This window comes from Olea europaea, chromosome 10 (assembly GCF_002742605.1).
Source record: "Olea europaea var. sylvestris chromosome 10, O_europaea_v1, whole genome shotgun sequence".
Classification (NCBI taxonomy): Eukaryota; Viridiplantae; Streptophyta; class Magnoliopsida; order Lamiales; family Oleaceae; genus Olea; species Olea europaea.
The window spans coordinates 8,324,248-8,336,620 of record NC_036246.1 but is presented as its reverse complement, the minus strand read 5'-3'; the positions used below and the strand labels follow the sequence as shown (position 1 = coordinate 8,336,620).

The window sequence follows — 12,373 nt, the reverse complement described above, 5'->3', positions numbered from 1 at the left end:
CTTTTGATAACCCAAAAAAAAAAAAAAAAAAAAAAAGGTCGGTAGGATATCTTTAGCCGCCTCTGGGATGAAGGTGCTGATTGATATTTATCTTTTTCCAAGTTGGGGAGACTTGGGTGACCTGTAAGTGACTGCTGCTATTTTCTCTTCTTGTGATGGTAGCAACTAGCAAGAATAATTAATATTAATTATTTTGGTTTATGTTTCAATAATGTCGAAGAAGATTGCATGGACAATCGAAAGTGATAATTAAAAAGGATTAACAGCTCCCGTACGAGTTCTACGACAAGTGTGACTTGTGTGGTAATGTCAGGTGTAATATTCTTATTATTCAATTTTTAGGTTATTTGCTTATATGAACTTTTTTTTGTTCCAACCGTTTCTTACCGAAACACATTTAATGTAGCTAGTTGGTCTTTGGATGTCAAATTTGCGATTGTGCTACATGAATTTAGTTGAATGTTTCGTTTTACTTGTCATATGTGATTTTTCGTGCAGCAACTTGCACTCCAAAAGCCTACTACGTTCCGCAGAAGCTGTCTCAATAGCTGGAGTATGTAAAAGTAAGTTTGCTTGGTCTTATGGTTGAATAGTATATATCAGACTTTTGCACATTTTTTTTATTTGCTGCGTGTACCTGCTAGTGCTTGTCTTCCTAGCATGTTCATATTTCACTTTCTGTTACTTCTGTTACGTAAATTGATATTGGATGCAAAGTGAAATGATTTAACTATTTATTTCCATTCCGTTTTGAGAATTAGAAGCTTTCCAGGTAATGAGAATTTTAAAATGGGTTGCAGCCTACATTGAGAATCCCAAACAGAGATATTGGCTTACTTCTGGGTCAGCTGGACTTTTGGGAAAGTTATGATTTAGCCTGTTGGGACTTGTACTGTTTGAATAAGTTATTGTCCCAGTTAAGCCTGCAGGACTTTTGGGAAAGTTATGATTTAGCCTGTTGGGACTTGTACTGTTTGAATAAGTTATTGTCCCAGTTAAGCTTGCAGGACTTTTGGGAAAGTTTTGATTTAGCCTGTTGGGAGTTGTCCAGTTTGAATCAGTCATTGTCACAGTTAAGCCTGTTGTCAGTTAGACATCTACGAATGTAGCTACAGCCTACAGACTCAGTCCATCAGCATGTCTTTCTGTCCAACCCAGATAAGACAAAAAGGTTTGTGACCGCTGCTTCAAACATAGATTTAACTTGTAGACTGTAATGCTCGGACTTGGCATTCCAGGTGGCATACATGTGTTGACACGACACGGGTATTGGTATGAAATACAGGGTGGATCCTTCAATTTTTAGGTCGACACAGCAACCTAGGTGACTATGGTGTCGGAGCGTGGAAGCGGCAGTTGGTGGTTTGGGTTATGGGTTATGGGGTTTCCTTGAATTGATTGGAGATGGGCTTGGTTATTTGCATTGTTTATGTTGGATGTGTGACTGGCAACAGTGTTGTGGTGGTGATTGTTGATTGTAGCTACCGACGTGGTGGCGCCCGCTGATGTAGAGGTAGAGGTGGATTTTGGAGAAGGCGAGAGGATGTGGGCCGAGTTAGGGTTTGTGATGGGCTGGGAATGAATTTTGTGACATTTTTGAATAAATGGATTTTGAGCAGATGAATGGGTCTGTTCAATTGGGCTGTTTGTGTGGGGGCTGGATTTAATGTATTTGATGGGCTAGTGGGATTAGGTGTGTAAATTGGTGTTTCGGCTGAATTATATGTATATGACTTTGGTTTGATTTGGGCCGTGGTATGTAGACTGCTCATGTATCTGGTTACTTCGGATTAGGGCTGTATATGCGGCAGTATTGGTGGTAATATGGGGTTTTATTTGAAAAGCTGCAAATAACTTAATGAACATCAATGCAGTAGCAATGCAATCACGGCAATTTTTTATTTGAAACTAACAGAATACTCTAAAACAAAATTTTCGGGCCTGAAGCTTGAAAGACATCCACGTAGCCGTGTCTGAAATTTGAAATCTTTTTAGCCACATCCTTGTATTTTACATTTTAAAAAATAAAAGATCAAACACTTAGATGTATATCCGTACTCGAGTCCCAGCATCATAACTTGTGGATAGCCAATGTTACCTGGTATTCTTATGACACCCCTTTCCGATTAGACTATCTCTGTTCCTTGGAGACTGAGAAATGAGAGTTAGGACAAAATTTCACTATTTCGTTGTTCCATTATTCACTCATGTAGGTCCTTTAGTTGTTAGACCTGTAATACTTCTTCTGACATTGGAGCGAGTTAAGCTTTTGCGTAATATTTTCTTGCTTATTTACGAATTTGTGTTAAACTTTGGATATAGGCTTACTTGGATGCACCAGAAGATTCCCATCCTTTTGCTTGATATATTTTGACATGAAGCGAAGGACCAATGAGGTGCCTAGGAGTTCCAGAGGTTTGCAGGTTGAGGGCCCAAACTGGGTCCTTATCGCAGGCAGTGCTCTGTTGAGTGCATTATCAGTTCGCCTGGGATTTAAGCTGAAGCAGGTACTTGACGCCAAACGACCTGAAAATAGTGGCAATCTTTTAAAAGGTACGGAAAAGGATTCACGTCACCAACTCTTAGAGCTTGTTTGAAAATGATTTTCCGAAAATCATTTTCTACCTCAAATGTTATGGGACACATAGCTTTTCCCTACTTTTTAACCACACATTCTTCAAAAAAGTCATTTTTCACTTGAAAAATCTCTCCCAAGCAGGCTTGTAGTTTATTGGGAATAAAATTTAAATCAATCTTCTTGTATGTAAATTTGTTATATGCTCTTAAAGAAGAGTTGTTTATAATATAGGAAATGGAAAATCTACTGACGAGAAGAAGTTAAGGAACAGCCATATGCATTCAAATGCTTTTCGTTTTCCTCAAGATGAGAATGGTTGTCACAATTGTTATTCAGGTAAAACCTTTCGGTTCTGTTCCTATTCTTCAGTTTTTCAGGGAGTTGAGTTTTTATTGAAACTTGTTCAATTTTTTTTGTCTTTTAAAGATTATTTCATTTTATGAACAAATTTCTTTGTACTGATTTTTCTAGAAATTGTGATGAGTTTATATATATTTGCATGTGTGAGGAGATAAAACTTGGTTCTTGCTTATCAAAAAGTATGCATACATTCAAATGTTAATTCTTTAAGCGATTTCATGGAACAGGATCTGGAAACATGTTGGAAATCAAACAACAGTGCGATGGCCAAATGATGACAGAACCTGAAATGGTTCTTCCTTTAGTGACTGTGCCTGCTTCTGAGCTTAGGAAAGAGAATGGTGTCATCTGGGCATCTTCTCCCGATCGTCTTGAGCTGCCCCAGAAGCCATTCCACCGGTCAAACAGCTCTGACTCACCTTGCGTCTCTGAATCTGGATCTGATATTTTCAGCAAGCGAGAAGTGATACAAAAGCTGAGACAGCAGTTAAAAAGAAGAGATGACATGATATTGGAAATGCAGGATCAAATTACCGAACTTCAGAACTCTCTTAGTGCTCAGCTTTCGCATTCTTCCCATCTCCAGTTGCTGCTGGATGCCGCTAACAGGGACATATTTGATTCCGAGAGGGAAATACAGAGATTAAGAAAGGCAATAGCTGATCATTGCGTTGGGCATGTGAATTCTAGTAACAACCCCCCTACGGTTCCTGCATGGCCATCTGGAGGCAGGAATGGCCATTTAAATGCGTATCTTAAAGTTGAAAGTAATTTGGAGTCCTTGGAGAAAGGGAGAGGAGATGAGGGAAAGATTGAGATGCTGAGACAGGAAGTGAGCGAGTTAAAGGAAGTGATAGAGGGAAAAGAATACCTGCTGCAGAGCTACAAGGAGCAAAAGGCTGAGCTATCAGAAAAGATCAAAGAGTTGCAGCAGAGATTGGATTCTCAACTTCCCCATATTTTGTAGACAGTATTGACCTTTTGTGCATTCTTGTTTTGCTTCATTTTTGTGTCTCTCTGTTTTCTCGTGATCTGAAGTTCCCAATTTTGAAGAATCTCATCTCTAGTTCTTTTCATTCAATTTTTCTGTTTTCTGCTTCTTGTGCATTTGTGAAAAGAAAGGAGGAATAAGATGTTCATAAGTTTTTAGAGTTTGAATCAAGCCTGATTCACACAGTTTTTTGTGGAATGAAACAATGTTTTGTACTTCGAGCACATTAAGTCTTCAACTTGCAATTCTAAATATATGATGCAAGAAGGGTTTGCGCTCTTTCTGTTTCCGAATGATTTCAGCATACTGATCAATGTTAAAAATGACAGTGTTCCATGATATAGGACTTTGATATCAAATTAAAGTGCACCTAATTTGAAAGCTTAAAATCTGCAAATGGTTTGTAGAAAGTTCTCTGTTTTTGGCTTTTTGGTTGACATTAACGTGTTGAAATATTACCTTTGATTTTTGAGTTCAGCAGTGTGTACTCCATTTCTTGAATAATCTCAACTGACTTGTCATAGGTTCAAATCCTACTCAGCAGAATTTGGATCGCTCTTTTGACTTTAACATGGCGACTCATGTCCTTCTCCTTAGTTTCTAATCTAGCATTATCGTGTGACATAAAAGTGGGAAGTTGATGGTAGGTTTTTATTGATCAGTCTCGAGCAATCTAGTTATCACAAGTGGGAAAATCTTCGTTAAGTAAGTCCAGCACAGGATAATGATGCTTATGATATTTGATCAATTATCCTACTGGTGTGTGCGTTGGTTTGACTTGTTTCCTTCTTCAAAAGAGATCTCAGGTTCAATGTCTATTCACTCGAAATCAAATTTTGCACTTTTAGATCAGTCCTTTTAAACTTTAGTTAGTCCAGCCTTTGAGCAAGATTCGATGACAGAAGTTCGGAATCTTCGAAGACTCATTTTCAGCCAGCGATTCAATCTTCATCATCAAATACTTGTTTTTTATTTTTAGTTTTTGCTTGAGTTAGATGAGTGAGCAATGAACTGAATAGAGCAGTCAACAAGGATTTATGTAGCTACTAAATCTATGGAGAATAAAGCGTAGTTGTTTGTCATTTTTGCTCGAGTTGCTGTTGCAAAAGTTCAATATTGAAGGCAGAACAACCATCTACTCGAATAAGCACTGTTTAAAATAGTAAAGATAGTGTAGGGGAATCCGCTTCACCTGATCGTGATCAAGAAGATAATTGATTCTCCATGATTCTACGAGATATGATTCTAGGTCCTATAATTGACACCTTAGTTCTAGGAAATTACAATTTATGGTGTATATGTTGTTTCTAGAGTTTGAATTCACTCCTTCGAAAACAATCGGACAGAATTACCTGAATGCAGGAATTGATCAACAGGATCAGAAATTGTAATTCGAGCCCACCGACTTCACGATGTGTCCTTAAAACGAATTTGTTGCCTTCAATGGTGCTAAAGGCGTCCAGCAATCGTTTCCCAGGATAGAACGAATTTTTCGTCTCCTACGGAAGCAGCACTGCAGTCTGTAGGAGTTCCAACGAACTCAACGAAGTGTTTTTGACTTCGAGACAATATCAGAACGAGAGATAGGGAAATGAGATTCAAAGCACAGAAAGTTTGCAATGAAAATGGTGTAAATTTTCTGGTAGAAAGGCTGGCTATTTATAGACTTGTTCGTGGCCATTCGAACAGTCATCACCTTTCAGACAAGCCTCAAAAATCCGAACAGACATACTGTTCTTAAAAGTCGTGTCTGTTAAGTCGATTAACAGTCGGCTAACAGTCGACTGTTTGGTCGGTAAACAGTCGACTGTTTGGTCGGTAAACAGTCGAAACAGTCGACTGTTACAAGAAAATAAAACACCCGGAATAAGCCAAAATTTAAATAAATTTTGTACCCAAGAATTTGATTATTTACAATTTGGCCCAAAATTTTAAATAAATTTTGTCCAAAAAGTTAATATAGTGTAAAGGTCGACCAGGACCCGCACCGAACCGGACCGGACTCGGGCACGTGCTCGTGCTCGTGCCGTGCCGAGCCGAGTCGAGCCGGCCGGTCGGACGGACGGCGGCGGCAGCGCGCGCGTGTGGGTTTATGACCGAACCTAATGGGATATAGGTCTTCCCCCTTCCAAAGACTATTGGTACCCCTTGGGGCCCAAACCCAATTCCAATCTTCCACCTTATAAACCACACCAAAGTTTCCTAACTTTCCTATGTGGGATAAGTGTTTGAAAAATCAAATTCTTCCATAATCCTTAGTTTATGTGGGTTACTTTAACGCTTAATATTTCATTCAATTTTAAATGGTTTTCGATAAATAAATATATCACGTTAATCATCTCGCGGAGTAGAACGTGAATATGCTAGGTCCCGCATTATTTAAAAGGTGGGTCCCACTGAAATTTGGGCTCAAAGTTGACCCATTAAACCATTTTTTCCAACAGTATATTCAAATTCTTTCCTTATTTAAAGTTGTATAGATTTATTCTATAAGTATAGATCACTTCACAATATTTATGCTTGAGGCATTTTGTAACAACCCCGACATTAGGATTTAAATTTGTAACAAAAAACGTGTTTCTTAGATCTTTGAAATTCGGGTTAAATTAAAATTTTCCTTATTTCCTTTTTATTTCGTAGACTACCTTTATGTCCTATTATAACTTTATAAGTTCCAACAAATAACAAAAACAAATGATTACGTTAGTCAGCTTCAGTTTGTTAAATAAATGAAACTAAAACAGAGGGTGGAAATGGCAATTAGCATACGTTAATGGAGTTTAACCCAGCAACGCGCTACTCCACACTCAAAACACATGCAAAAATTTATTCTCGGGTACATTGAACACAACATATGAAAAAGTGCGTAACTTATTCCATCGACCTTCAACTTACTTGATTCCCCACTGTTGTTGTCCAAAAACTCCAAGAATTCTATCTAAAATGGCACGACAAAGTTTGGATAGAAAACTGAAATTTATTCATCATAAGTCCGAGGTTTAGTCTTAACTTATTTAGCAACTTTAATTATTCATTCTCAACATGAATCACACATATTCAACCAATATTTTGGCTAGACAACTCATAAAAGATCAAAGATCGAAGAAACCAAAAGAAGAAGACTGAGAGTCCAGAAAAGAGACACTCGAAAAATCTAGATACTAAGGAAAAAGGAAGAGTAACCTCAATCGTCCAGCTCCCCAAGATTCTCATAGTAGGATAGATTAATCTTAACCATAGGTTGAATCCAACGGTCTAGCAGCCTCACAAAGGATCACAGTCCAAGTGAACACATTTGAGCCAATCCGAGGTTGCCATGTGGCCTTCCAACCAGATTAGCAAATTAAAAGAGTGGCATTTATTTTTTGAGAAACATGAGTTACACTTTATATTATTCACCTTGGTTCTCACAAAAATATAACTCTCTTTGGTTGTTTATGTGTGCTTAATTTGGCTAATCCTACATCATTGCCCATGTACCTGCAAAAGAATTAACCTGTAACAATATTCAGTAAGGATAAACATGTCTTAAACTTACTTACAGTTACAACTTTAGTTCCTATGTCTGATGGATTATTATCTGTATGAATCTTAATCAGATTAACTTCACTTGCAGATAGTTTTTCTCTAATAAAGTGATACTTCACCTCAATATGTTTGGACCTTTCATGATACACGAGATTTTTACAGAGTAATAACGCACTTTGACTGTCAGTAAAAATTGTAGGAGTGTCATGCAGGAAGTTCAATTCTTTTAAAATTCCTTTTAGCTAGATGCATTCTTTTACGGTCTCAATTATAGCAATATATTCCGCTTCTGTACTCGACAAAGTTACTATAGACTGTAACTGAGATTTGCATGTTATGCAATTGTCATCTAGTGTAAAAAAATAGGACATAGTAGATTTTCTTTGATCTTTATCACCGGCAAAGTCAGCATTTACATATTCTTTTAAAGTCAAATTATTTGACCCCTTCTTATACGCTAGTCCTAGATTTAATGTCCCATTAATGTATCTCAGCAGCCATTTTAATCCTACCCAATGTGGTTTCCTTGGGTTGGACATAAATCTACTTAAAAAACTAATTGCATAAGCAAGATCAGGTCTGGTGGTTATCATAGAAAATATAACAGATCCTATGGCATTGACATATGGGATGTTTTCCATTGCCTTAATTTCGTCTTGTGTTTTTGGGGAATGCCTAGTTGATAGATTCATATGAGCAGCTAAAGGAACATTTACATGTTTAGATTCTTTCATGCCAAATTTAGTTACAACTTTATCCAGATAAGATTGCTAAGTGAGTGTTAATCTATTCTCAAATCTATTCCTCTTAATAACCATTCCTAAAATCTTTTTGGCGTTACTTAAATCCTCCATATTAAATTCTGATTTTAAAAGGTTTTTGAGTCTTAAGATTTCAGTCTTGCTTGCACTAGTTTTAAGCATATCATCAACGTATAACAATAAGTAAACTTCACATCCACTCTTAGCATTGTTATAATACAGGCAAGCATCATACCTACTTTTAAAACCAATTTTGATAATATACGAATCAAACCGTTTATACCATGCTTGGGACTGTGTTTAAGTCCATACAATGATTTTTGCAATTTAAACGCGGTCATTTTTACCCTTCACCTTAAAGCCTTGAGGCTAAAACATGTAAATATCTTCATCCAGTTCACCATGTAAGAAGGCCGTCTTAACGTCAATTTGTTAAAGCTCCCAATTAAGATGAGCCACTAATGCTAGGATCAGCCTAATGGTCCTATATTTTATCACAGGTGAAAATATTTCATTATAATCTATTTTTTCTTTTTGGGTAAACCCCTTAGCTACAAGTCTAGCCTTGTACCTTAAAGGATTAGTAGAATTTTTCACCTCCTTTAATTTGTAAATCCACTTACATTGGACAATCCTATGATATTTAGGTTTTCCAACTAATTTCCAAGTCTTGATTTTATTTAGAGATTGCATTTCTTCTTCCATAGCCCTTTTCCAATTCCTAGATTTTGGTCTTCTAACTGGTTCTTCATAAGAAACAGGTTCAAATTGTTCTATACTTTCACTAGACATTAAGGCAAAATCTGTAAGACTTTGTGATTCATATCTAGGGTTGGGTTTATCCTGCCTTCTTTCCCTATCTCTTACAAGTTGATAGTCCTGAAGAGAGGTATCCTCTATGGGGTCAACCTGATTTTCAAATTGAATTTGTGTCTGAGGTAGGATTTCTCCAACTTCACCTTCATTAGGTTCTCCTTCTTCTTCTTGAAGTGTGGAAATGTTAGTTTTAATACTATCAAGTTGAGTACTGCTTAATTTGGTGAGCTTCACCTCACTTTTGGTTAGGTAGTTATCTAGTTTATTAGATTTGAGTTTTAAGCATGGCATCTTAGATTCATTAAACCTCACATTTCTACTATTAATGATCTTAATGCCCTAAACCCCTAATGCCCATAGTCTGTAACCTTTACACCTTCAGGGTAACTCAACATGATAAATTTTGTTGCTTGAGGGTCTAATTTTCCTTCAACTTGATGTGCATAGGCAGCACACCCAAATACCCTGATATTAGAGAGATTTCATTTTTTGCCAGATCATAGCTCCTGAGGTGTTTTAAATCCAATGGAACAGGAAGGTGATCTGTTAATCAAATATGTAGTTGTACACACATTTTCAGCCCAAAACCCTTTTGCAGGTCCTGAACTGATTAGCATACATCTGACCTTATTTATCAAGGTCCTGTTCATTCTTTTTGCCACTTCATTTTGTTAGGAGTGTTTTGATAGTCCTTTGTCTCAAGATACCTTTCTGTTTGCAGAAATTTTCAAATTTAGAATTCAAGACCATTGTCTGTCATTAAGGTTTTTAATTTTTTATCCAGTTGTTTTTCAACCATTTTTAACCATATTCTGAATTTTTGAAAGGTGTTTGACTTAGTCTTTAAAGGAAAGATCTACACTTTTCTGGAATAGTCATCAACAATATATAAGAAATATAGGTTGCCTCCAAAAGTGGGGTGACTTTAAGGCCCCCATAGGTCAACATGGACATAGTCTAAGGGTTTCTTGGTAACATGTGAACCTGTTTCAAAGCTCACCCTGTGAGATTTTCCAAGAAAACGTGTTTAACAAAACTCTAATGTTTCAACTAAAATTTTCCCTAGTAACTTTTGATTACTTAAAGATTTTAACCCTTTATTCCCAATATGTCTCATTCTCTTATGCCACAATTCAGTTTTATTCTCAGTAACAGTGAGGAGATTGGAATTAGGAACAATATTAGTTTTGCTTTCGAGGTAGTACAATGGATTTCTTTTTGGTCCTTTCATCACAACTAGAGAACCTTTCATTATTTTTAATACTTTGTTATCAGACTTGAAGGTATGTCCTTCATCTTCAAGGATCCCTAAAGATAGTAGGTTTCTTTTCATATTAGGGACATATCTTACATTCAAGATTGGCCTGACAGTGCCATCATGCATTTTTATGACAATGTCTCCAATTCTAACAACAGTCTGTAAATTATTATCCCTATGTACATTTTCTAGGTTCTATTTCTTTATAGTTAAAGAACCAGTTTGTTATTGGGCACACGTGAAAGGTACATCCTGAGTCTAATATCCAATCTTCATTAATTTCCTCACTAGATACAGTCATAACATAGAGACTGTCAACTTCAGCTTTCATAGTGTTATTATTTAACTCTCCATTATTCAGATCTCTTTGTTTCATTTTTGGTTCAAAGCAATCCCTTTTGAAGTGTCCCGGTTTTCAACAATTGTAGCACTTCTAGTTGCTTTTTGATTTGGTTTTAGCTTTCCGTTTCCTTTATTTGTGGAAAATTATTTTTTCTCTTTTCAGGTCTTCCTCTTGCAAACATGCTCTCATCTCTAGGATTAGATTTAGTTTCTTTTTTTACTTCTAACTCCTTAGATTTCAAAGCATCAATGACTATAGCTTGAGTTAGTTTATCCCTTGAATATTTTATTGCATTTTTGACATCTTTATATGAGTTAGGTAATGAATTCAATAGGATTACAGCAAGGTCTTCATCATCAAACTTTTTCTCATTATGTGCTAGGCTTTTCACTACTTGTCTTTCAATTTTATAGATGTAAAATTATAGACCTATAAACAATTTCATTCATGTCTTCAATTTCATTTGGTTTTGTCTTAAATTCAGCATAAAAATTTTTTAGGATCATCAAGGGCCTTAGCAACCCTCTGTTGAACCAGAATGACTCTCATTTTCTGCTTCCATATTGAGTAATCTCCATTTTCATCGAATTGAGACAATTTGACCTTCGAACACATCGTGATTTCTGTAAAAGGTTGGTATATACTCATGGACATGGTGTAATCTTGAATTAAATCTTGAATTAAATTTTGGATAGACAACTCATAAGATATCAAAGATTGAAGAAACCAGAAGAAGACTGAGAGTCCGGAAGAGAAAGACTCGAAAAATCTAGAGATCAAGGTAAAATGAAAAGTGACCTCAATCGTCCAGCTCTCCAAGAATCTCATAGCGGGGTAGATTAATCTCAGCCATAGGTTGAATCCAATGGTCCAACAGCCTTACAAAAAAGCGCAATCCAAGTGAACACATTTGAGCCAATCCGGGGTTGCCCGTGTGGCCTTCCAACCAGATTAGCAAATTAAAAGAGATGCATTTTTTTTGAGAAATACGAGTTACACTTTACAATTTTATATTTATTATTACTTTTGACGTTCAATAACTTGGGTGGCTTTTATCCGAACTATTTTCTTTGGACTAGTGCATTAGGCAACATTGACAAATCTCACGATTCAAACTATTTTCTTTGGACTAGTGCATTGGGCAACATTGATAAATCTCACGAAGCTTAAAAAGCTCTTGAATATTTTTTCACAAAATGTTATTTTTAAATCTAGCCCAACAAGTCGCTTGAATATTCATTCTGATTTGATAAAATAACAAATTGAGTTCAGACAAAATTTAGGAACCCCAGCTGAAATTTTGTAAAACGAAAACAATAATCATAACATGACATAATATAGAGCTAGTCAACAACCAAGAGTAAATAATTTCCTGAAAAGCAAATTATAAGCTATTTGAAACCACCTAAATAAACAAGTATGAGAAAAATTTCGGTGGGGGTTGTCGCATCATCTTACGTGATCATGTCTCATATCATTGGGTGAGGGTGGGTTACCCGATAACGTGGTGGCTCCCCATTCGACTATCACACCACATAGGACGGTGCGATCCCCCCCCCCCCCCCCCCCCCCCCCCCCAACACATACACACACAAAATAAATAAAAATAACTGTAAACATTTTATCCTATGGCTGTTGTATAAAATCTGCTATTTTGCGAACTAAAAAAAAAAAATTGGAGCTTGTTACCTGGACATCATTTTTTGTTTTGTTTTTTGAATTAATTTATCTACTCTTG

The 12,373-nt window shown here is 36.5% G+C and overlaps 1 protein-coding gene across 1 annotated transcript in view; it reads left to right on the top strand.

Moving 5' to 3' along the window:
- The window catches only part of LOC111401129, a 5,401-nt gene extending 1,183 nt beyond the window's left edge, over positions 1-4,218 (top strand). Inside the window, exons 2-5 of the mRNA XM_023028709.1 lie at positions 499-563; positions 2,323-2,553; positions 2,810-2,914; positions 3,166-4,218. Of these exons, the coding sequence (XP_022884477.1) occupies positions 2,376-2,553; positions 2,810-2,914; positions 3,166-3,905 (1,023 nt within the window). The 5' untranslated portion in view covers positions 499-563; positions 2,323-2,375 and the 3' untranslated portion in view covers positions 3,906-4,218. The remainder of the gene's footprint in view (positions 1-498; positions 564-2,322; positions 2,554-2,809; positions 2,915-3,165) is intronic.
- Positions 4,219-12,373: the final 8,155 nt, after the last annotated feature.